This window comes from Festucalex cinctus, chromosome 3 (genome assembly GCF_051991245.1).
Source record: "Festucalex cinctus isolate MCC-2025b chromosome 3, RoL_Fcin_1.0, whole genome shotgun sequence".
NCBI classification, from domain to species: Eukaryota; Metazoa; Chordata; class Actinopteri; order Syngnathiformes; family Syngnathidae; genus Festucalex; species Festucalex cinctus.
Window position 1 is genome coordinate 27408779 of NC_135413.1, and position 23091 is coordinate 27431869.

The 23091-nt window shown below is 39.2% G+C and overlaps 1 protein-coding gene across 10 annotated transcripts; it reads left to right on the forward strand.

Moving 5' to 3' along the window:
- The first annotated feature begins 304 nt into the window (after positions 1-304).
- On the forward strand, positions 305-23083 carry LOC144016310 (suppressor of tumorigenicity 7 protein homolog). Of its 10 annotated transcripts, none has more exons than XM_077517251.1 (16): positions 305-575; positions 4346-4381; positions 10617-10699; positions 12660-12819; positions 13084-13138; positions 14280-14395; positions 14474-14549; positions 15466-15620; positions 17127-17224; positions 17327-17456; positions 17654-17726; positions 19737-19839; positions 19909-20059; positions 21175-21285; positions 22004-22146; positions 22857-23083. In XM_077517251.1, the coding sequence occupies exons 2-16, from the start codon at positions 4360-4362 to the stop codon at positions 22950-22952; spliced, it is 1572 nt and encodes a 523-aa protein (XP_077373377.1). In that variant the 5' UTR covers positions 305-575; positions 4346-4359; the 3' UTR covers positions 22953-23083. The 10 variants fall into 10 exon arrangements, with proteins under 10 accessions (XP_077373377.1, XP_077373378.1, XP_077373380.1 ...); XM_077517252.1 differs by having other exon boundaries at positions 22007-22146; XM_077517254.1 differs by having other exon boundaries at positions 21193-21285.
- The last annotated feature ends 8 nt before the right edge of the window (positions 23084-23091 follow it).

A 23091-nucleotide genomic window follows, 5' to 3' on the forward strand; every position in this document is an offset into this window, starting at 1 on the left:
TTCAACAATACAAGTAGGCCTATACAAAAAGAACGTTGTGTGCAATGTTAAACAAACATGTGCCAGGAGGTATATACAAAATTCACATACAATCAAAAAAAAAAAGTAGTACAAATACTGATTGTTTTTAAAGCCTTTGTTCAGTGAGCTACTAATTAAGTTAATAGTTTCGTCCGTTTTTGTTTTTGTTTTTGTTTGTTTTTTGTTTGTTATTTTAAGAGGGTGACGTCGTGACCTACGGTCGTGACGGTATTGACGTTTTACGCCGATTAAAGTCCGCACGTTGTGCGACAATGACGCCCACAGCGACGCCACATGGCGGGCGGGAGCGAACCAAGCATCCACATTGCCTGCTGCTGCTGCTAACTTGGCTAACGTTAGCCTGTCTGCCAGCGAACACACACCACACAGACAAACGGACACGTCGCCCTGCATACAAGCCGTGACCCTGCCGCTATATACCCGACAAATGTTCGGATCCTCCATCGCCGCCACAGGAGCCACCACTTGGGGGGGAAGAAATGCTAGCCACGAATAGGCATCTAACCACGGTGCACTAAAAAAAAAAAGAAAAGGTGAGCGCTTTAAATAACCCTCCAATCTACCCCTCCGCCGCCAGTACGTCTCCACTCCACCACACATTCAAGTTCCTTAGCCGGCTCGATAGCTCACACAAGTTTAAATGGCCATGGAGCAACACCGACTACATTTTAAAATGCTGCATGATCGTTTGCATCTGTGTTGGTAAAAGGTGTACTATGTACGGTTTGTGCGTTGTTTTCGTACACACGTAGTGTACAATGTCAAACTGCCGTATGGTACTTGACAGCTGTCCCTAACATTTTGACCACCATAAAAATAAAAAAATAAAAAAAAGCTAAATGGCAAAACAATTTGCTCATATTCAGCCTACTATTGTACATTCGTGAAATCACAGAAATTAAATTAATGTTCGAAAACTGGCGTAATGTGTATATATATATTTTAACCGTGCAGGTCTTGTTTTGAGTCTTTTTTTTTTTTTTTCAGATATTGAAATGTAAAAGCAGATGTGGCAAAGGTGTTCACTCGGTCCTTAAACAAAAAGTATGGGTTTTCATATATATATATATATATATATAAAAAAAAAAGATTGCTAAAAGTAGAAGCACTAACTCAACCCCTTAAAAGAAGAAGAAGAAAAAACAGACTCTGAAATGTACTAATATGAGCATAAAGCACACGTTGCTTTCAAATGTAGGGAGCAAAAGTCATCATAAAAATAAATACACAGTAAAAGACACCTAAAAAAAAATCTACTTAGTACAGCATCATCGGCTAATTAGTACAGTATATTAAAGTTCACCTTTGTGAAAAAGCAACAACTTTTTTTCCTTTTACATTCTCAATCATCACATCACAACTGCTTCTAATGATAGAACAAACCACAAAATGTCTGAATGGCAACTGCATGGAGCTGAAGACTGTGTAATGTTGAACTTTTAGTTTTGACTCAACTTTCACTTCCTCGCCAACACCTCGTTCACTTTCACATCTTAGTGTAGAACTCCTCCTTTACACGTTTTTCATAAATCCCACTTGAGCTTCTTGGTGCCCTCAACCTTTTTTTTTCTTTCTTTCTTTTGTGGGCTTCTATAGTTCAAAGTTTGTCTTCGGTGACGTGCACTGCTGACGCGAACAAACCTGGCTGCGAACAGTGGAGCTTGTTTAAAAAAAACAATTTAGCAACTTTTGCGACACCTCATACTATATTTTCCAAAAAAGTGTTTTTAATTCCCATGAAGAAACGGACAAATATGGGTAGTATCATTTTCATTGTTTTGTGTATGACAAATAAAGAACTTGGTGGAAGGCAACTGTAAAGTCAGTTGTGCTAATAGTCGTAGCTAGCTGGCTAACCATTAGTGGGGTGTGTGTGTGTGTTTTTGTTTTGTTTTGTTTTTTTACCCCAAAAAATTATTAAAACAGTGAAGAATCCACCAAAAAGCATTTTCCATTGGTGGTACGATTCAAGTAATTGGTAAAAAATAAAAAATAAAAATCTGTACAAATAAATAAACATTTTATTGGGTAGCTGTCCAAGATGGCTGACATCATTTATCAGCTATCATTTTAAACTGTCACGTCGGCGTCATAACCGACGATGTTCTTCTTCCCGCCACCTCCTCATCCAGCCTCTTGTGCTTCTTTTTAGTTGCCTGGCAACTGCTAGCTAGCATGTCATTGTGTGATATTAGCCAGGGTCCATTGTTCCCAAGTCTTTTTTTTTTTTAATGGCTCACGTGTTGAGGCGCTTTTACTCGGCACGCTCATGCACCTACTCCACTGGCTGACATCATTAGCGGCGAATAGTCACCGGCACCTGCAATGCTAATTGCAGTTTATAAGTGCCCGCATGTTATTAGCTGCTATTAGCCACATTTAGAGTCAAATCTGCCTTGTTCCAAGTGGTCGCTAGCATGTCCATCATAAGTAGACCAACAAACAAGTCTCAAGACGCTATGCCTGGATGGAAAGTTTTTGCTTCACTTTGGCCTTTTCCTTCAAACACTTGAAAACTGTTCAAAAGTTTGCCATGTGATTTAAGTGCTTATTAATGGTGCAGAAACATAATTACTGTGTGAGTGTTTGTTTATCCAGGTTGTTGGAAAATGAGAGAGCAAACAAAAACACTCAGTACCAACGCTGGGCCACAGGGGGCATAAGCTTAAAAAAATAAATAAATAAAAATGTGCTCCTAGTACATGCTTCCTCTTTGGGGAGGGAACCTCTGGTGGAATTAACATCAGCCCCAAAGGCATTTTTTGCCTGTGAAAGGAAGAGTAACAATTATACACTAATGCATTTTAACAGGTAGATGTTGACAATTAAGATAGACTTACTATATTGTTTATTAAGAGTTGATGTTTTTGGGAAATTCAGCCGCTGAAGCTAGCAGCATTGTATATAAACCACCTCCAATCTCTAATAACAACACTGAGGCGCTTACATGCGAATGTTCCTCCACATATTGATTGACTTGCTTCACAAGCATATTACGTTCCCCTTCATATAACCATAAGAGTGGATTTTAAACTTTTAAAACATAGAAGGGCCAAAATGTCCCTAATGAAAATTAAATTACACAAAACAAAAAACTAGCCATCAGAGGGTGCTACAACTGCACAAATGGAAAAAATGGAAATAAACCTGAATTTTTGTTTTGTTTTGGTTTGTTTGTTTTGTTACAGCGATGTTACGGCTAAGTAGTAAATGTGGTCTTTTTTTTTTTTTTTTTTTATAGGTACAAATCACGCCTTTTACAGATACAAATTGACACATTTTTCTACAGGTACAATTTTTTTTACGAGTTACTTTTGCACCATATTTAGCTCCATAGACTTTGGGCAATTATTTAAGGAGGCTGACGATACCATACGATTAGTCGACTAATCGCAACTACTGTTGGTGATTAGTCGACTAGCAAAATAGTCGTTTGTGGCAGCCCTACTAACAATGATTGGTTGTCATCTTGGCTGTTGGTTTGCATGGCACGTCGTGTTGTCGCGTTAAAACACAAACATCTGAAAACAGTTTGTGCAAAGGATGACAATTGTGCCACTTTGGCCGCTCAATTAATTACATGATGCCGACTGAAAATGGAGTCATTTGAAAACGGGTTGTGAAATTGATAGAAATGGCGTAATTTGTTTTAGTTATTAGTACGTTGATATTTCGTTTCACGCGCATAATGGATGGTAGATTGTTTAATAATTGTGTAATCCTTGTGAACCTCCTCGTTTCTCACCCTTTCACTTCTTTCCATTTGCCCTTCATGCCTTTCTGTCCCGTCTTCCATCCATCCATCCATCCATCCTAGCTGTGACGTCACACGTGTGTGTGTCGTGTGTCTATTGTCTGACTGAATTTTCGGCGTCTGTCCCCGGGTTTTTTTTCCTTGATAGCTCCCCCCGCCCCCCCTTTCCCTCCCTCGATCTCCCTCCTTCAAGAGAGGGGGCAATGACAGCACAAAAGCAAAAGGATGGACGCGAGCGAGCGAGCGAGCGAAAGAGAGAGAGGCGCCATGCCAGCCGCTAACTGGATGTGACCGGGGCTGAGGAGTGTCGGCGTTCGAGATCGTTTGTGAAGCTCCGCCGGAGCCCTCTTTTGTATTTTTTTTTTTTTTTTTTTTTTTTTTTTTGGCATCGGGGACGTTTTACGCGTCTGGCGGGCGGCTGCATTGTGTTTCTTTTGATGACCCCTGCTGTGTAGCTTGCCTGCTCACTACCTCCTCCCCTCCTCTCTCTGTCACCCTCCCCCCCCTTCCTCTCCTCCTCCTCCTCATCCTCCTTTCTCTCCATCACAGCTCGCGATCCAGCCATGTTCGGCACAGAGTCGTCACGTAAGTAACCACCGTCGCCGCCGTCGTCCTGCCTCTTACGTGTTTGAAGTCAACGGAGGGAGGAGAGATGCATTTCGCGATCTGCCCATCTGTCGTGCATCTCCTCTTCATCCTCTTCTTTTTCATGGTGGTGGTAGAAATATGGGATCTACCATTTTAGCCACACCAAGCTAGCCGCCGGTCCCGCCGAGATTTGCCTCGCATTCTCCCACTCGCCGCCGTCTACCGTGTGTGCCGTATGTGCGTGTGTGTGTGTGTGTGTGGTGTGTGGCCACTAAATTGATGCTGTGGCCTCCCATCCAAACACGTGTTGTAGTTTTGGAGCTCCAACTTTCGCTTTTCAAAAATTCACCAATTTGCATTTTTTTCCCCCCTCCCTGTGGATTTTATCTGTAGGTATTTGTAAACTCACCTACCGGCGGTATTTGTCATTTTTGCACTTTTATTTTGATGTCTCTCCAAGTACCATCATAACAAAATTTCCCTGTCATAATTCTGAGGATGGGAAGGATATCCACCGATTACAATGCGCCAAGAATTAGGAAAAGAAGAAATTGAGTTTTTTAGTGTCGAAAAAAAAATGGCCATCATATTGCTGTAGAGAATACTCATTGCCTTTTTTTTTTTTTTTTTTTTTTGTGATACTCAGGGAACTGGGTTCAGTTAAAAATATCAACCACCAATTAGGGCTGTGCAATTAATGGAAATTCAATTACAATTTCAATTATTACTCTTGTGTTGCGTTTACCGTTTATTTTCCCTCACATCGTTCTATAACCTGAAAACAAACATTTGAAAACACTTTCTGCTTTTTTCTTTTAGTTTAGTGTTAGTTTCAGTATTAGTTTTGGGGTGTTTTTTTTTTTTTTTTAAATGTGTATGACTTGTGTACAATATTTAAAAAAAAAAAATCATGGGAATGACGTCATCTGAAGGTGCTTCTCTATTGGCTGCTGCGAGATGACATCACTTCTGTGTGACACTTTCAAACGTCCTTTTTCCGGTTAATATCAAAATAAATGATCTAAAATCACATTTAAAATCATCAGCATTAAATTAATTACCAAAGACTAAAATGAAGGACATTTTTGCTATAATTATAGTTAATTTTGTAAACATAAAATGTAGTTTCAGTTAGTTTTCGTTTTTTAAAAAGCATTTTCGTTTTTATTTTGTTTCGTTAACAAAATTGTTTTTTGAATTTTAGTTTTTTTCATTAGTTTTAGTTAACTAAAATAACCTTGGTGCAAACAATTTCTGATTATTTATGATTTAAAAAAAAAGAAGTTTTGATCACATTTTAAAGGATGCCGTTACTTCGTCGCCTGATTGAGCAAGTTTTTAAAATTGGATTGAAAGACATTTTCTGAAAACTGTCACGAAATTGGCATTTGTGATTTGTAGTGTAAAGACTTAATCATTTGAAAATATTTTCAAGTCAGTTTCTGCAAATGAGCATTTTTGTCACCTGAAAACGCCACCGTTTTTGGTAACACATTACTTTGGCCATTTTTTTTTTTTTTACATGATGTCATTTAGTAGCCTGAGAAGTTGCCTGAATGAAAAATATCATGAAGTGACCAGTATGTTTTTTTGTTTTTTTGTTTTTTTTTGGCAACTCGTCTTGACACACTTATAAGTCTGCAACGTGAAAGGCACGCGCCAGCGCTTAGAATAAATGGCATTTTTTTCCCCTGCTCACGATCATTGTTTGATTGGCAGCCGCTTGTGACAGGGAGACACCATTTTCACGTCACAGTCCAAAGGCGAGACGACTTACCAGGCGTGCTCCAGGCTGTCCGCCATTGGCTAGCCTAGCAAGATGACAGTGAGCATCTGTCTCTGTTGCCATGGTAACACTCCTTTAAATAAAAAAATAAATAACTAGGAAAAAAAAAATTCAAAACAACACCGAGAGAGCGAGATCGTGTTTCTGTGGTAACTGCTGACTCGGGCTATTTTTGTCTTGTGAGCTCCGAGCGAGCGGAGCGAGTCCTCAGAGGAAGAGGAGGAGCCACTGACGTATGGATTGGATATTAATAAAGGAAAACCGTGCGGTGGCGTGCCACAAAGCAAATATGCATTCCTTTACAGGATATCATTATTGTGTATTGGGTTTGTAAGTTGCTTTGAAACAAAACATGACATGATAATTAGGGACGCTCAATGTTAGGTACCACTTTTTTTCCCCCCCTCTTTATGACCGATACCAGTATGAGTACTCGATTTGATACATAGAATCACCCCCCCCCCCACCCCCACCCCCCAGTTCATTTAAAGCCAATATTTTTTTTTTTTTTTTTTTTTTTTAACGTGTGATTAATGACCGCCCCTTACTTGGAAAGCTTGTACTGGAGGAATTATAGTCGCAACTCAGCAGGCACGTCCACGTCAAAATTTAGCAGTCATAAATTCAATAATCATATATTTGTGGAGACTGGGGTCAAGTTGAATTTAAAAATGTAAAAAATGTGCAGAATTTCACAAGTTACTTGATATTAACTCATTTGCTCCCAATAACGTGTAAATACGTTTTTTTTTTATGTTTTAAATGTCCCAAAGACGAATTTATACGTTTTTGTTTTTTGTTTTTTTATGCTAGAGCATACAGAAGGCTTTGATGCAGCCTCTCAACAGCAAAGAACGGTTGCAGAAATGGTAGTTATTACACAAACGGCCAACAGGTGGCAGCAGAGCAAAGGAGATCAACCAGGGCCATATCGAAAAAAAAAGCTAAATTACAATTTTAAATAGATTTGTGAAAACTGATGAAACTTAGCTCTCTTCTAATGCTAATTGTTGCAAAACGTAAACAGATAGAAACATACTTTTTTTTTTCCTGATGAAAGAAGAGACTTTAATATTTCTTTTGATGCTTTTATAGCAATAGAACACACTATTCTGTGGGCCTTGTAAAATCAGTCAAAATCCAGTAAAACAGCCGGGAGCGAACGGGATTGCTTCTGTGAAAATGGCTGGGAGCTCTTAATATGAAAAGAAAATGCATTGTGTTATGCTATCTAGTGGCAGAAAAAAACCTCAACACAAATCAATAGCACACTCGTTTTTTACTTTACAGTACATTTTTTATTTCAACTCCATTTTATGAATTATGAAATTACTGTATCAATGGCTCAAAGATGCAGCCATATTTCTATCTATTAGTTTTTTCCACTTTTATGTTTACAAGTGTAAGGAACTTATATTATAGTAATATTTTATTGTACATTTAGAACAGATATAAAATTCTGTGATTAATCGTGAGTTAACTATTGAAGGTATGCGATTAATTACGATTAAAAATGTTAATGACCTGACACCCCTAATAATAATTTATTTTAATAAAGGCAAAATGTTTTGCTGGAATGTCATAATAACAGCATACAACAACAACGAACATGATCATGGTCAAGTATTTTGCATTTTTGATTCAAACGAAACAACAGACCAATTGGCTCAAATATTAATAAATAAAAATAGTGCCACGTTATGCCTGAATGTCAACAACGCAACATGGAAAGAAACCTGATCGGGCCAGTTGCATTTACCATCATCATTTTTATGTATGCTCTGAATAATACATCTTATTAGTCCAAGGATGAAAAGAATGCTTTTGATTGTAATGAAGGCTAAAGCGTGTTGTGTTATGCAAGAATGTCACGTAACGACATGACATTTGCATAAACGTGATCATGGCGCAGAAAAGTTGAATCAATTTGCATTATGTTGCTTAGACTAAACAAAATAGACTAATATTAATACATTAAAACAGTGTTGCATTTTGCCTGACTGATCTAACCCGTAATAGAGACTAATGTTGTTTACCCCCCCATCCCCACGCCATTTATTTACATATTTAGATTATTGTCTTACTTTATAAGTAAGCGAATGTATTGGACACGAATGGAGGCTAAACAGTGTTGAATGTCACGAAGCGACATGTAAACGTGACCACGGCACGGAAACGTTGACTTCATTTGCATTGTGTTGTGTTACTACAGAAAAATATAGCCGACTGGATCTGCTGTTAATGAATGTTGTTTGATTGCAAGATATACTAATATATTCTTATGGATTTGATGTGAATATATCAGAACAGTGTTGCCTTATGAAGCTGCCCAAGCGATGGCTTGATAACAAAAATAGCATGTTCCTAATCTTTTTGACACGTTTGTGTGTGTAAATGAGCAATGGGGAGCCTCCACGCTGCGTTTGGAGGTTGCCGTGGTTACGTACTGTGCAAAAAAAGACAACTCAGGAGTCACCCCTCCCCACCCAACTTCATTACAGTCCATGTTACCCATTCATCTGCCGGGTTCCTGGTGGCACCGCAGCGTGCGATTGCTTCTGCCTGATGCCACTCGCACTGAGTGAGCCAATGGTAGCAGGCCACCAGTGGAGTGTTGATTTCAAAAGACCAGAGGATGTGCAGGAACAACTTTGTAAATAAAAAAAAAAAGACCGATTTGGCTCTTTGTCACTGTTAGCTAATGGCTACATTTATTTTCTGTTTGATAGGCTTGATAAGGTACTGGTGTGATGCACCAAAGTGTTACTTTTGTCAAGGCATGCTAATGCTGTTACTGCTTTATTTTGGTAGGATTCTACTGCCTTTTTTTGTGCCCATACCCATTAGCATGAGCATGGGACTGGTTTGTAAGTACCATAAAAACATTGATTCTGCTCCTTTGACACTTTGTCGTGCGTTTGTGTTGTGCTAATGCTAATGTTGTGACTACTTTGACTAGTATTTTGATAGGTTTCCACTTCCTGTTTTCTTCCCTATTCTTGCTGTAGTTGATACTGATTAGACTCTTTGTGACTAAATTACTTTGTTACTAATGTGATGATTTAATGTGAAGTGTTGCTTCTGTTAAGTCATGCTAACACTGTTAACATTTTTGTTAAGTTTCTACTCCCTGTTTTTTTTTTCTCATTACAGTTGGCTCAATATCCTCCTGACTACCAGGAAAAAAATATTGTCCAATCATGTATATTTTTTATATTCCCCAATCTTTGTGAAGTAACTGGAATAACTGCAAAAGGAATTGAAAATTGAGATAAATTTATACGTATTTGCACGCACGCACACGCACGCACGCAAACGCACGCAAACGCACACACGCAAACGCACGCACGCACGCAAACGCACGCACGCAAACGCACGCACACATACACAAAAAAAAAAAAAAAAAAAAAAAAAAAAAAAAGGAAAAGAGCAATGATGACAAGACGTTGAATCGGTAAGACTACCGAATGAACAATTCTGAGCTCTTCAAAAAAAAAAAAAAAGGAATTGAAAATTGAAAAAAAAAAAAGTTTTTATTTTTAAGCCATAATGTGTCCACTACAGAGGACATTTTTTAAAACTTAAATGCTAGGCTCAAATACAGTTAAAATAATTCAAACAATACTTTAATGTGTTCTTAAGAGTCTTATAGAAAACATGCTAACAACATAAAAAGCCTAAATTTGTTCAATAAAAAGTGTTATACACTTATTTTGCTCTTCCCTAAAAAGTGCTTGCACTGAGGGAAGCCATTTTCTTTTATGATGCGAGTCACGAGTGTTTTACGAGCGAATTAAATTTCAGCTAAACATGTTTGAAGAGTGTCTATTTGTAGATGGAATAATACTGAACTGGCTAACAGTTAGCCAGTCCAGTATTACCACTAGGTAGCCGCTAACTAGTACTATGTTACACAACACCAGTATACTGGAGCATCCACTGACTGTGTGACTGAAAGAGGATGAAGAGTCAGCAGCAGTATTCGTCACTCGTCATCAATGAGTTCATTCTGAAAGGACGAGAGGCTCCACTCCACGCCACTCAATGGCCGAGCAGCTGCACTCTGTTTGCACACGTGTCAACCAGGCTGGCTTGCCGCTCATCTGAGTGCCGCCTTTGTCCCGACCGGCCTCGCCGCCGCTTGACGAATGACAAATCGTACATGCTCTACATCTTAGGAACTTGTGAGGGGGGCACAAAAAATCCAAGTATTGCCAGTAAAATAGACATGGTCTCAAATGTAGTGATACAATTTTAAACTTAATGTCCACTTCAACAATCCAGTATTGTTTAATTAGACCTTTTCGAAACGCTGCAACACATACTGTATTCCCATCTATCAGTTTCAATTAAAAAAGTGTTTCAAGGCTAAACTCTCATAGAAGGTTTCTTTTGAAAGTTTATGTGTGCTAATCCGCCATCTTTCTTTCCTCTCTCTCTCCACAGTAAGCATGTTTCTTAACACCCTGACACCCAAGTTCTATGTGGCTCTGACGGGCACCTCCTCCCTCATATCAGGACTTATTTTGGTAAGAACGCACTTTGTTTACATCGTTTTGCACCAAGTTTCCGTGCACATTTCAGTGCATTTCCACTGAAAGTGTAAAGCAGAAGTGGAAACGGAAAACCTAAAATATCTCACCTGAAATGTCCCATTTGGTCAGTTTACCTGAACGAGTTGAATGAATGAAAGTTCATGAACTCAGCTGTCTGTGGATTGGTCAGTTGAGAGTGAATGGGAAGAAAACCAATACGAGGGGATAATTAAACAATTGTGACTGGGTATACATACCCAGATTGATTGGCGATCTGTTCATTGTTCGTCTGTATGCTTCTTGCCATTAACTGGCGATCAATCGACTACTGAAGCAAATCTGCTCGTTCTTATTTACCTCTTCGGTTTCTGTGTCGCCGCGCGGCTTTAAAATAGCTCATCTGTTAATTAGGCTCATTCGTTTCCCTGCAGGCTGCTCAGCTTCACACGCGCTCAAGTGAGACAATTCACGGAGGTTTTTACTTCTGCTTTAGCGTGAGCGGTCAGGTGCCGTCTTAACACATCACCAAGTTGCCGTATGTTAGCGAATTTGTCTAATGTCGTTTTAAAACATGCTAAGGCGTATATATTTGAGCAGACCGATTAATCTGATTTATCAATTAATGTAAGTTTTTTTTTTGTTTTTTTTTCAGTTTTAAAGCAACACTAAGGAACTTTCAGTTTACGTTGATTATAGCGCCACCATATGGACAAAAGTGGTAATGTTTTTCCTGAAGGAAGACCACATTTCCCATGAGGACAAGCACATTTTGTCTATTTTATTTATTTATTTTTTTAGCTCATGCCAGCAAGTGAAAACTGGGCTAATGTTGATCCTTGACTCTCCTTTTATCCGCTTAGTTTCCCTTTTTCTTTTCTTTTCTTTTCTTTTTTTTTTTTTTTTTTGTCTTAGACGTCTTTGGAACGAATGGGGAAAGGGAGAAGTGACGTATGCCATAAAGCAGTCAGCACATTTGTAGTTTTTTGTGTGGCAGTGTTCCGACCATCCTCAAAGTTGCTTAGTGCCAGTAAAAAAAGGATTACAACCCCCCTCAGGCCATGACAAAGGCACCATTCAACTAGTTTTAAGTCGATGTTTCATCAAAAAAGTTATGAAAATATTTCATTAAGGTTGAAAAGTTCCTTAGTGCTACTTTAAGGCAATATAGCCCAACCCTATTAGCGTATGAGTATTGCGTTATGTTTCACGTTGAGCGATGAAGAAGCGTTTATGTTTGCATTTTGCAAGGAGTGCACTTAGGGCAAAGTGCTCTAGCATTCTCTGCTATTAACGACATTAGCATGTAGCATCCCTGCATTCAAACGTTCCGTTAATGGATGCCGTGTTGCTCTACAACTCCACACATCTAATTGAACTCCACCTTGCATTGATGCTGATGTCATTTCAATGCAGGAGTGCAGGCCATATTTGTTTGTTTGATAATTATTATTTTTTTTTTCAACACTTAAAATGTGTATGCTAGTTACTGGTATGTGTTTCATTCTGATTTATCATAAATTTATTTAGAATAAATTAGTAAATAATTATAAATAAAAAAATAATAAAAATAATGGACACTCTTCTCTGCAATATTATTTCCTAATTCTTACTTCTGTTATTCACAATAATTCAACAAATTATTGAAAAAAAAATTTTTTTTTACAGTAATGCATTTTAAGTGACCAATTTTACTTGGGGGAGGGGCCAAATTATTGCAATAAATATTATAGTAATGCCTTGTAAGTAATAGACACCTGAGATTAACATACAGGCCAACTCCGTTGCTGTACTTTATGAATGGTGGTCATCATCATGATAATGGTCAAGTATGTAGGTAGTACTTTGTGTAAAAGGTTATTTTGTTAATATACTTTAATATTGTGGTGTGCCGGATTAAAACTGGAAGACCCTGCCCCGTTTTTTTTAATTGGCTGCTGCTTCTCCTTCCCTCCAGATCTTCGAGTGGTGGTACTTCAGGAAGTATGGCACCTCCTTCATCGAGCAGGTGTCTGTGAGCCACCTGCGCCCCCTGCTGGGCGGCGTGGACAGCAGCTCCCCCAGCAGCTCCAGCGCCAGCAACGGCGACGCTGACTCCAGTCGGCAAAGTGTGTCAGGTGAGTAGTTCCGACCCGCGCTGGCTACTCACAACTTCTTTTAGTGCTGGGAACACGGTGAACTTCTTTTTAAACACGCATAACATGTTGGAATGTTCGTACTTTTCAGTTAAGATGAGGGTTTTGGTGTTTTTATTCCTGGATATGGTTGCAACTTAAAACATTGCAGTAAGCAGCAGTTTTTGTGATCAACACACATCTGTTAGTTCACGTTCTTCAGCTCAAAGAAGGATTTAATGTTTGTTCTCGCTCTCTCTTCTGTAGAATGTAAAGTTTGGAGAAACCCTTTGAATTTATTCCGAGGAGCCGAGTACAATCGGTGAGTGACGGCAGTGCCACCCCTCACATCTTACATACATTTTCTTTCTCCCTTTCGTTCTTTCTCTGTTGTCTCTTTCATGTTCAGTCTCCTTCACGCAGGCGTTCATCCTCCTTGCCGCCTGCGACGTTCCCTCTAATAGTGCTCGCTTGTTTTATTCTCGACTGGTCCCCCCTTCTTGTTTTATCTTTCAGTGTTGTGATCTTCACTTGTTCATGATCCCTTCCTTCTCTCTGTTCTCTTTCTGCTCTGCTTCTTACACTGGATGGACAAAAGTATTGGGACACAACATAAAGCCTGAGCCATAAAATATATGAGAAAAGATTCTTTGTAAATACAGTATTTATTGGTCCTTTTGAACAATTTTTTTTTTCTTTTCAGAAAAACAACTTTCACATATGACTTTTGATTTGTGTCATATTTGATACATCAGGTCACAATGCTTTAAATTCATACATTTATAACAGACATATAAAAAAATATTAGTATTTCCAAAAATCAGAAAGAACATTTCCCACTATTAATAAATGTCTCCTCTTTCTCAATTCTGGTAATCTTGCAAGGTCGCGGGAAAAGCCATCAGCTGGGTGATACTGCCCTCTAATGGATTATCCGTGCAATGCATGTTTCAGATCATATATGTCACGATTTTAATGGGGAAATTACACTCACGAAATAGAGGGCTCAAAATGTCTTGTATTTAATACATGTTTGGCTTTATAAACACAGGATTGAATGGCAACTCATTGTGAACGATTTAGGGAAATTACTGGTCAAGGCATACTTGGATGAGTTTCACGTGGAAGAACCAACATGAGCAACTTGGATAGAGCCAGAAATTTGCCACAATAGCAAAAAAAACAATGAGTAATTGATTTCACTTATTGCAAGGTTGATCGAGAATCAAATTCTCATGGGGGCATTACTGCCTATACAATTTAAACCATAAATAAACCAAAACCTAGAATCCAAAAATGGTTTTATATTGCTTCAAACAACATAACACTGTCTTAAAAATGCACCACAACCCATAAAATGGAACTCGTCGAAGAATAACGAGACCTGTGCAGTTGTTAGCTTTTAATAGCCACTCGGCAGAGCAAATTTGCGTCCATTCCGATCCTGTCCTGGTGTTCCTCAGGTACACGTGGGTGACGGGCCGAGAGCCGCTAACGTACTACGACATGAACCTGTCGGCGCAGGACCACCAAACCTTCTTCACCTGCGACTCGGACCACCTGCGGCCCGCCGACGCCAGTTAGTGCCTGCTCTTTCTAAGTGTGCCTTTCCCGACGTTCCTGACGCTAAAAGTCGATTTCTTTTTGTTTTCATCAGTCATGCAGAAGGCGTGGAGGGAGAGAAACCCGCAAGCACGCATCTCAGCTGCACATGAAGCTCTGGAACTGGAAGAGTATGTATCACTTTTTCTATTTATTCTCTGGGGATGAAGGGATGAGTGAAAAGAAAGATGGACATAGCTTGGATTGAAAGAAAAGTGAAGTGCTGTTATTATTAAGAACAAGTGATGCTAATGTTGGAATGGATTAATAGCATTTATATTAACTCATTTGATCCCAAAAACATGTAAATACGTTCTATTTTAAATATTACCAGTCCCAAAGACGTATTTTTTTTGTTTTTTTTGTTTTGGGGTTTTTTGTTTTTTTTTATGCTAGAGCATACAGAAGGCTTTGATGCAGCCTCTCAACTGCAGAAAACAGGCGAAACAATGGGTAGTTCTTACAAAAATGGCCAGCAGGTGGTAACAGAGTATAAGAGATCAACCAGCGCCATGTTGCAACAAGCTGTTTTCCCCCATAGTTTTAAACAGATTTGTGAATAATAATGAAACTTAGCTATATTTTAATGCTAATTGCTGCAAAATAGAAACAGATAGAAATATACTCTCTTTATTTCCCTCATGAAAGAAGAGACTCTCAACTTTATTTGGTAAGTGCCAGGTTTTTATAGCAATAGAACACAATATTCTGTGGTCCTTGCAAAAATCAGTCAAAATCCAGTAGCGAAAAGGTTTGCTTCAGTGAAAATGGCTGGGATTTATTGAGTTAATTTCAATGGGCAATAATGATTTGAGATACGAGCGTGGTCACAGAACAAAATGAACTTGCAAGCCAAGGTATGAAATTTTTTTTACACGCCCCTTGATGACGAAATTTCAGCATCCCGCCCTGGTTAATAAAAATAATTCCATTCCGGATATTAAATGACAACGGTAGTGGTTGAAGCGCGCAACCTTGTGGCACTCCGCTAAAATTCAGCCGCTTATAAAGTGCTATTTCAAGCGAGACCTTGTTGTTCCGGCACAGCTGCGCGACGGCGTACATCCTGCTGGCCGAGGAGGAGGCCACCACCATCATGGAGGCCGAGCGCCTGTTCAAGCAGGCGTTGAAAGCCGGCGAGGGATGCTACCGGCGCAGCCAGCAGCTCCAGCACCACGGCACGCAGTACGAGGCCCAGCACAGTGAGTAGCCACGCACTTTTATTTCTTGTCTTGCTGAAATGAGCCTGTTTGGAGGTGCGAGTTCTAAAAGATTGAGCAGGCATATTTTACAGAGCCTAAAACTTGAGGGGGGGGGGAATGTTTTCACGAATGGAGGCACTGTGTGTATGTGACGGAAATGACAAATACCCGACTCACTAAGCAATGAATCATGTAATCGTGTGCTTAGTGGAAGCTAACGCTAGTTAGCTATCCAACAAGACTCAACGCTAACTTTTTGGCTTTTGACGTGACACCTGGAGTGTTGCACCCGTGTCAGATGTGGTTGTTCCTGTGTTATAATGTTGCTTGAATGTGGCTCTGGATCTTCAGCCAGCCTAGCTGCCACGTCATAGGCGTAGAAACTTGATGAATGAGCGAGATCATGTCAATTACGTGTGGGAGAAATTGAGAAGGTCATTTTACAGAAAGGTATACTTGTTTTTTTGTTTTTTGTTTTTTTTTTAAGTGTGAGTGTGCAGGCTTTCCAGACCTACAACTATATGTAAAAATTAGGGGCATCAGGCGATAAATTTTTTTTATCGTAATTAATCACATGACTTCAATAGTTACGATTAGTCACAAATTTTATATGTTCTAAATTTACAATAAAGTATATTTATTCCGTTAGCACGTCCGCTTCCCAGTTCTGAGGTCTCTGGTTCGAGTCCAGGCTCGGACCTTCCTGGGTGGAGTTTGCATGTTCTCCCCGTGCCCGCGTGGGTCTTCTCCGGGTACTCCGGTCTCCTCCCACATTCCAAAGACATGCATGGCAGGTTAATTGGGAGCTCCCAATTGTCCCTAGGTGTGCTTGTGAGTGTGGATGGTTGTTCGTCTCTGTGTGCCCTGCGATTGGTTGGCAACCAGTCCAGGGTGTCCCCCGCCTACTGCCCAGAGCCAGCTGAGATAGGCGCCAGCAGCCCCCGCGACCCTTGTGAGGAATAAGCGGTCAAGAAAATGGATGGATGGATGGATATATTTATTCCAAGTTTTCATACTCTTGTTAACATAAGTGGAAACAAATGTTAAACTAATAGAAATATGGCTGCATCTTTTAGTCATTGATACAGTAATTTCAGTTAAAACTACCATGATGCACTGTATTGTTAAAAAACAAGTATGATATTGATTTGTGTTGAGGTCACTTCTCTGCCACTAGATGGCATAATTACGTTTGTTAGACGGTGACAGCTCAGTGCATTTTTTTTTTTCATGTTAAAAGCTATCTAATCATGAAGTAAGTTGCGCATTTTTAAAATTGTAAAATACAACTTGACCCCAGTCACCACAATTATATGCATTATTAATAAATTTATTACAACTAAATTGGTGACGTGGATCTGTCTGCTGCGTTGCGACTGCAATTCCCCCAGTACACGCTTTCCAAGCAAGGGGTGTGGTCATTAACTGCGCGTTAGAAAGAAATGTAAATTAACACTCTAATTTGTGTGTACCCTTTTAACATGGAAGTGTTTTGTTTTCCCTCAGGAAGAGACACCAACGTGTTAGTGTACATCAAGAGGAGACTGGCCATGTGCTCCAGAAAGCTTGGCCGGACGAGAGAGGCAGTGAAAATGATGAGAGATGTAAGTCATAAATGCATGCGCACACGTGCACGCTCACACGCATACATGATGTATCTGCTGGACTGTGTGTCGCCCCCTGTCTGCTATTACATGTAACAACAGTTGTGTGTTTTCCAGTTAATGAAGGAGTTCCCTCTCCTCAGTATGTTCAACATCCACGAAAACCTGCTGGAGTCGCTGCTGGAGCTGCAAAACTACGCAGACGTGCAGGCCGTACTGGCCAAGTACGACGGTATGAACACGCGCGACACGTGTCAGGACATATTAGGCGTTATTAGGGAAATAACAGCATGCAGTGTGTCAATATACGGGGTACACCAAAAAAAAATTGACATCATTTGAAATAGGAATGTCTGAGTAACTATTATTGACTTGATGCCTCCCCTTCAATAAAGTAATTTGTGTGTGTTTTGTGTTTGTGCGTGACAGATATTAGTTTACCCAAATCTGCAACAATATGCTACACAGCAGCTTTGCTCAAAGCCAGAGCCGTGTCAGACAAGTGAGTAGCGCCTCTCGACACTCCTCAGATCGATGACATATATCAACAACAACAAGAAAATCCTTCAGTAGTTCCCACTTTTAATCTATCGTATGAATGAATTGCTTTATTAAAGGGATACTTTACTTATTTAGCCATTTTTAGCAGTCAAACACTATTTTGCCTATAATAAATTTGATATTTTCATTGTTTTTCCATGTACAATTAGTACCTTTAAAAACACATTTTGCAACTTGCTGTCGACTGAAAATGACATCACAAGACCTCACGTAACCAATCACAGCTCAGCTTGTGAATGTCACATGTCCAAACCTAGAAAACAGGTGAGCAGTGATTGGTTACCTGAGCCCTTGTGATGTCATTTTCAGTCGACAGCAAGTTGCAAAATGTGTTTTTAAAGGTACTATTTGTACGTGAAAAATAATGAAATTATCCAATTAATTATGGACAAAATATTAACTTTTTATTGCTATAATGGGCTAAATACGTGAAGTATCCCTTTAAAGAAACGGTAAGAACGTACAGTAAATCTGCTGATGACTTCAATTGACAGCGTCGCTGAACACAAGAGTAGCTAACATTGAAGCAGTTAACAGCCAGCTAATTCGACATGATCATTCGCTGACTTTCACGTCTCTCAACAGGCCACGCCTCTCTTTTTATCACACGCACTCAGTCACAGGTAGGCACAGATAGTACAGTACTGTACAACATGAAGATGGCGAGAACAGTACATGCGCCGCACATGCATATATTTTGGTATTATATGCAGGAAGCAATGAAATTAGTGCTGTCAACTGTCAAGAGAATTTTTTTTTAAACTAGTTAATCTCACAATTTTTCATAATCACATTTTTCTCCATTTGCTTCCACTATTTTCTACAAAGCTTGTGGCAGATATTTTTCCTGAGTAAAATCGTGGAATTAACGTGAAATGATCAAATAGGAAGTATATTTAGAATGAAAAAATATCCTTCAATAGAATTCTTCTACTGTAAAATAAAACTGTTGAACAAAACGATTAAAAAACAGGCTTACCGGTAGTTTTACACTTCCAGGTTTGGTTGTCCCCGCGAGCAGCACACTCCAGAAGGGAAGCGAGGCCCCGTGGAGGCCGGACTAGGAAGTCAATAAGACAGAGTTAATTTTTGAAAACGCTTTAAAGAATTTAAATGAATCTTTAGAGTTAATACTTGTTGTTGCTAATTTTGACAACCCTAGTTGAAATATGTTGAAATATTAAGTCATTTTCTCCCAAAATTGTATAAATATGTTTTATTTTAAATATAACCATGCTGCCTTTTTTTTGTAATTATAGAGCATACAGAAGGATTTGATGCAGCCTCTGAACTAAAGAGAACACTTGAAGCAATAGTAGTTATTACAAAAAACGGCCAGAAGGTGGCAGCAGAGTATAAGAGATTCCCAGGGCCATGTTGCAACAAGCTCTTTTCCCCACTGTTTTAAACAGATTTGTGGCTAATGATGAAACTTAGCTCGATTCCATTGCGAATTACTGCAAAATGGAAGCAGAAACAAATGTACTTTTTTTTCCCTGTTGAACAAAGAGACTCTAATCTTTCTTTTGGTAGGTTTCGTGGTTTTATAGTAATAGAACACAATATTCTGGGGGCTTGCAAAATCAGTCAAAATCCAGTGAAACAGCCGGGAGCGAAGGGGGTTGCTTCACTGAAAATGGCTGGTAGTGAATGAGTTAATATAATAATATGGTCGCTACTTTGCGGACTTTTGTGGTGGTAGTCGGGACTGTAAACACCACGATAGCATGACATTACACCAGATGAAACTAATCTAAATAGGACTACATTCACCTAAACACTGAAACTGCATTCAATGACACCACAGTACATGAATTATTTCCACTACATAATAACGACCTAATTGATAAAACACCCGACAATACTATAATCAGATTAGACAGGTGTTGCGGCACTGACTGTACACGGGCAAACGTTATACACTGCTGCTGTGCGTGTGCGTACGTTTCAGGTTCTCTCCAGAGGCCGCGTCGAGACGAGGTTTGAGCACCGCAGAGATGAATGCAGTAGAAGCCATTCACAGAGCTGTGGAGTTCAACCCTCACGTTCCTAAAGTTAGTCCCACACACGGTCACGCTGGTGGTCACGTGACTGACTCTGATGTATCATTGCGACTCCCTCAGTACCTTCTGGAGATGAAGAGTCTGATCCTTCCTCCGGAGCACATCCTCAAGCGAGGAGACAGCGAGGCCATCGCGTACGCCTTCTTCCACCTGCAGCACTGGAAGCGCGTCGAGGGAGCGCTCAATCTGCTGCACTGCACTTGGGAGGGCAGTAAGTCTCACACACGCACAGCCGGGAGCGCTATATGAACATTTAAGGTGCATCCGGAATGTATTCGCTTGGATAAAAAATCCCATTCCACGTTTCCTTATGTCACATCACATCATGGATGAAATTCAGGGGGAGAAAGAGGAACTGGTCACAGATAGATTTTCCAAGGTTGTGGAATTTTTTATTTTTTTTATTCATTTATTTACTTTTTAAAATCTTAACAGTGTATTATCTATGGAAACCCAGTTTGGGGGGGAGTATTTATCTTATTACATTTTTTTTTTCCTCGGAAGCCTATATATGCCAGTGGAAAAAAAAAAAAAAAGTTCCCCCTCCCCCAATACCGTCAGAAGCTCATTTACGCCAGTGGAAGAATAAAAAAATAAATAAATAAATAATCACTTGTCAGAAGCCCGTTTCCTTAAAAAAATAAATAAATAAAAATACAGTTACAGCACCAAAAGCAAAAACCCACGGTTCGAGAAGAGTGAAACAGACGAAGCTTTGCAGACCATAATGGACATCATCATTGAAGAATATTTTAGACATGGTTTCACAAACCGTGGAATTATTGTATATATCTTAAAAAAAAAAAAAAAATCACATCATTATAATACATGTTGTGAAGTACAATTATACAATATCAATTTTTAGATTCCCGTTGATTGCGACATGGTCTTCATGTAAACTGTTTCAGATCAGACTTTGCTCCCAGACGAATGGCTTGCGCATACCAAATGGAGGTCCGATAGAAAAGGTCTTCAACTAAAAATAATTATAACAATAAATAAATAAATAAATCCCCCACTGACGTATATTTCTAACAAGTTTTTTACACTGGCAGGAATGGGCTTCCAGAATGATCTAACCTGCATCAAAAAAATAAATAAAAGCTGTGAATACTTAGTATACAGTATGTACATGTGATTTTTTAATGAGGTTTTTTTTTTTTTTTTTTTCAAGATTTTGTCTGTATAATTTTATGGGAGGAGGGGGAATTCATTCCATTTTGAAATAAGGCTATAACATAACAAAATAATCTGAATATATTGAAGCCCAGTGAATACTCTCCGGATGCACTGTACAAACATCGACACATAAATAACACTCATCAGACGTTTCCATGTGCGTAGCGTTCAGAATGATCCCGTATCCTTTGGAGAAAGGTCATCTCTTCTATCCTTATCCCATCTGCACAGAGACGGCAGACAGAGAGCTGCTACCCAGTAAGGCACACACACACAATTTCAATTATTGCTGGATTTATAGTGAACCCTCCATATTTGTCGAGGTTAGGGCCACATCAGTTTAAATGGTTTTAATATAGGCAAGTACACAAACAATGATCCCACACTTTGATATCATTGCAAACTAATCTTAAAACATTCCTCTTTTAAAATAATTTGGTTACACATAACTTGATTTGCAAAAAACAATGCAACGGAAGTGAGAGGATTCCGAGTTGTATGTCGTCACTGAGCAACCCATAACACCAATTACTACTTTCCTATTCGCCATTTTATGACGCTTTTGGCTTGGCTACATATATTTTTTTTATATAAAAGTGGTACCTTGACTTGTAATCGGTTTTGGCTCGCAACAAAAAGTAAATAAATCAAAAACTTTAAAATTAGTAACAGAACTTATGTGAAGCAGCTAGCTGTTAGCATCTGCTAAGTTCTTAACATCCACCACTGCCACAAACTAAGCCTCTTCGCAAGTGGCCCCTTTTTAGGAATCCTAATGCATTACAGAAAGAGCCCAAAAAAATTCCAAATAGGCGACAATTGATGAATTTGAAAAGAGAGGTTCAGCAGAAAATTTTACGAGTAATTGACTTCCCAAATGGTGAATTGCAAAATAGTCCTCTAACTCCGCCCACTTCCAGCCCCGTGACCACGTAGCTAACATTGTGCTTGTGTATGTATGTGTGCGCGTGTAAAGCAGTGTTCCACGAGGTGTCTGTGTACCCCAAGAAGGAGCTCCCCTTCTTCATCCTCTTCACGGCCGGCCTCTGCTCCTTCACCGCCATGCTGGCATTGCTCACGCATCAGTTTCCGGAACTCATGGGCGTCTTTGCCAAAGCGGTTAGCACACACACACTCGGAAATGTTTTACCCGTGGGAAATAATGTCAATCCATCATGCAATCTTATTAACTCATTCACTTCCAGCCATTTTCACTGAAGCAACCCCCTTCGCACCTGGCTCTTTTACTGGATTTTGACTGATTGTGCAAGGCCCATAGACTATTGTCTTCTATTGCTATAAAAACATGGAACCTACCAAAAGAAAGATTAGAGTCAGGATTTTTTTTTTTTAATTTATATCTGTTTCTATTTTGCAGCAATTAGCATTAGAATGTAGCTAAGTTTAGTCATTATTCACAAATCCGTTTGAAACAGTTGGGAAAAGAGCTTTTTGCCACGTGGCCCTGGTTGATCTCTTTTACTCTGCTGCCATCTGCTGGCCGTTTTTGTAATAACAATCATTGCTTAAAGCATTCTCTTCCTTCTGTATGCTCTAGCATTAGAAAAAAAACAACAACAACGTATAAATACGTCTTTGGGAGCAAATTAGTTAATTCCTTCAATAAGAAGTTCATTTTTATAAGATTGTGACATGATACTTAAAAAAAAAATCCTAGTAAAATAAAAGGGCAATATTCTTGTAAAATTCAGACTTTCTATTTCCTGTAATATTGTAGCGTCTATTCTGAAAGTATATATATATATATATATATATATATATATATATATAATTTATTTTCTATTAAATTCCCACTTATGTGTTTCCAGTTCCTGAGCACACTGTTTGCGCCGCTCAACTTCATCATGGAGAAGGTGGAGAGCATCCTGCCGTCCAGCCTCTGGCACCAGCTCACACGCATCTGACAAACTTGACTGGTTTTGTTTTTTGTTTTGTTTTTTTGGATTATTTAAAAATGTTCTTTGTTGTACAAAAACAAGTTGCCATCATTAAAAAAATGGAAAAAAAATTACAAAATACAACTGTTCCCTCACTATATCGCGG

Bases quoted from the DNA above. Each gene is read 5' to 3' on its own strand.
- LOC144016310 (XM_077517248.1), top strand. From the start codon at position 4,360: ATGTTCGGCACAGAGTCGTCAC. The intron at 15,621-17,126 runs GTGAGTAGCCAC...GTTTTCCCTCAG, and splicing joins GCAGTACGAGGCCCAGCACA to GAAGAGACACCAACGTGTTA. The intron at 17,727-19,736 runs GTGAGTAGCGCC...CGTACGTTTCAG, and splicing joins GCCAGAGCCGTGTCAGACAA to GTTCTCTCCAGAGGCCGCGT.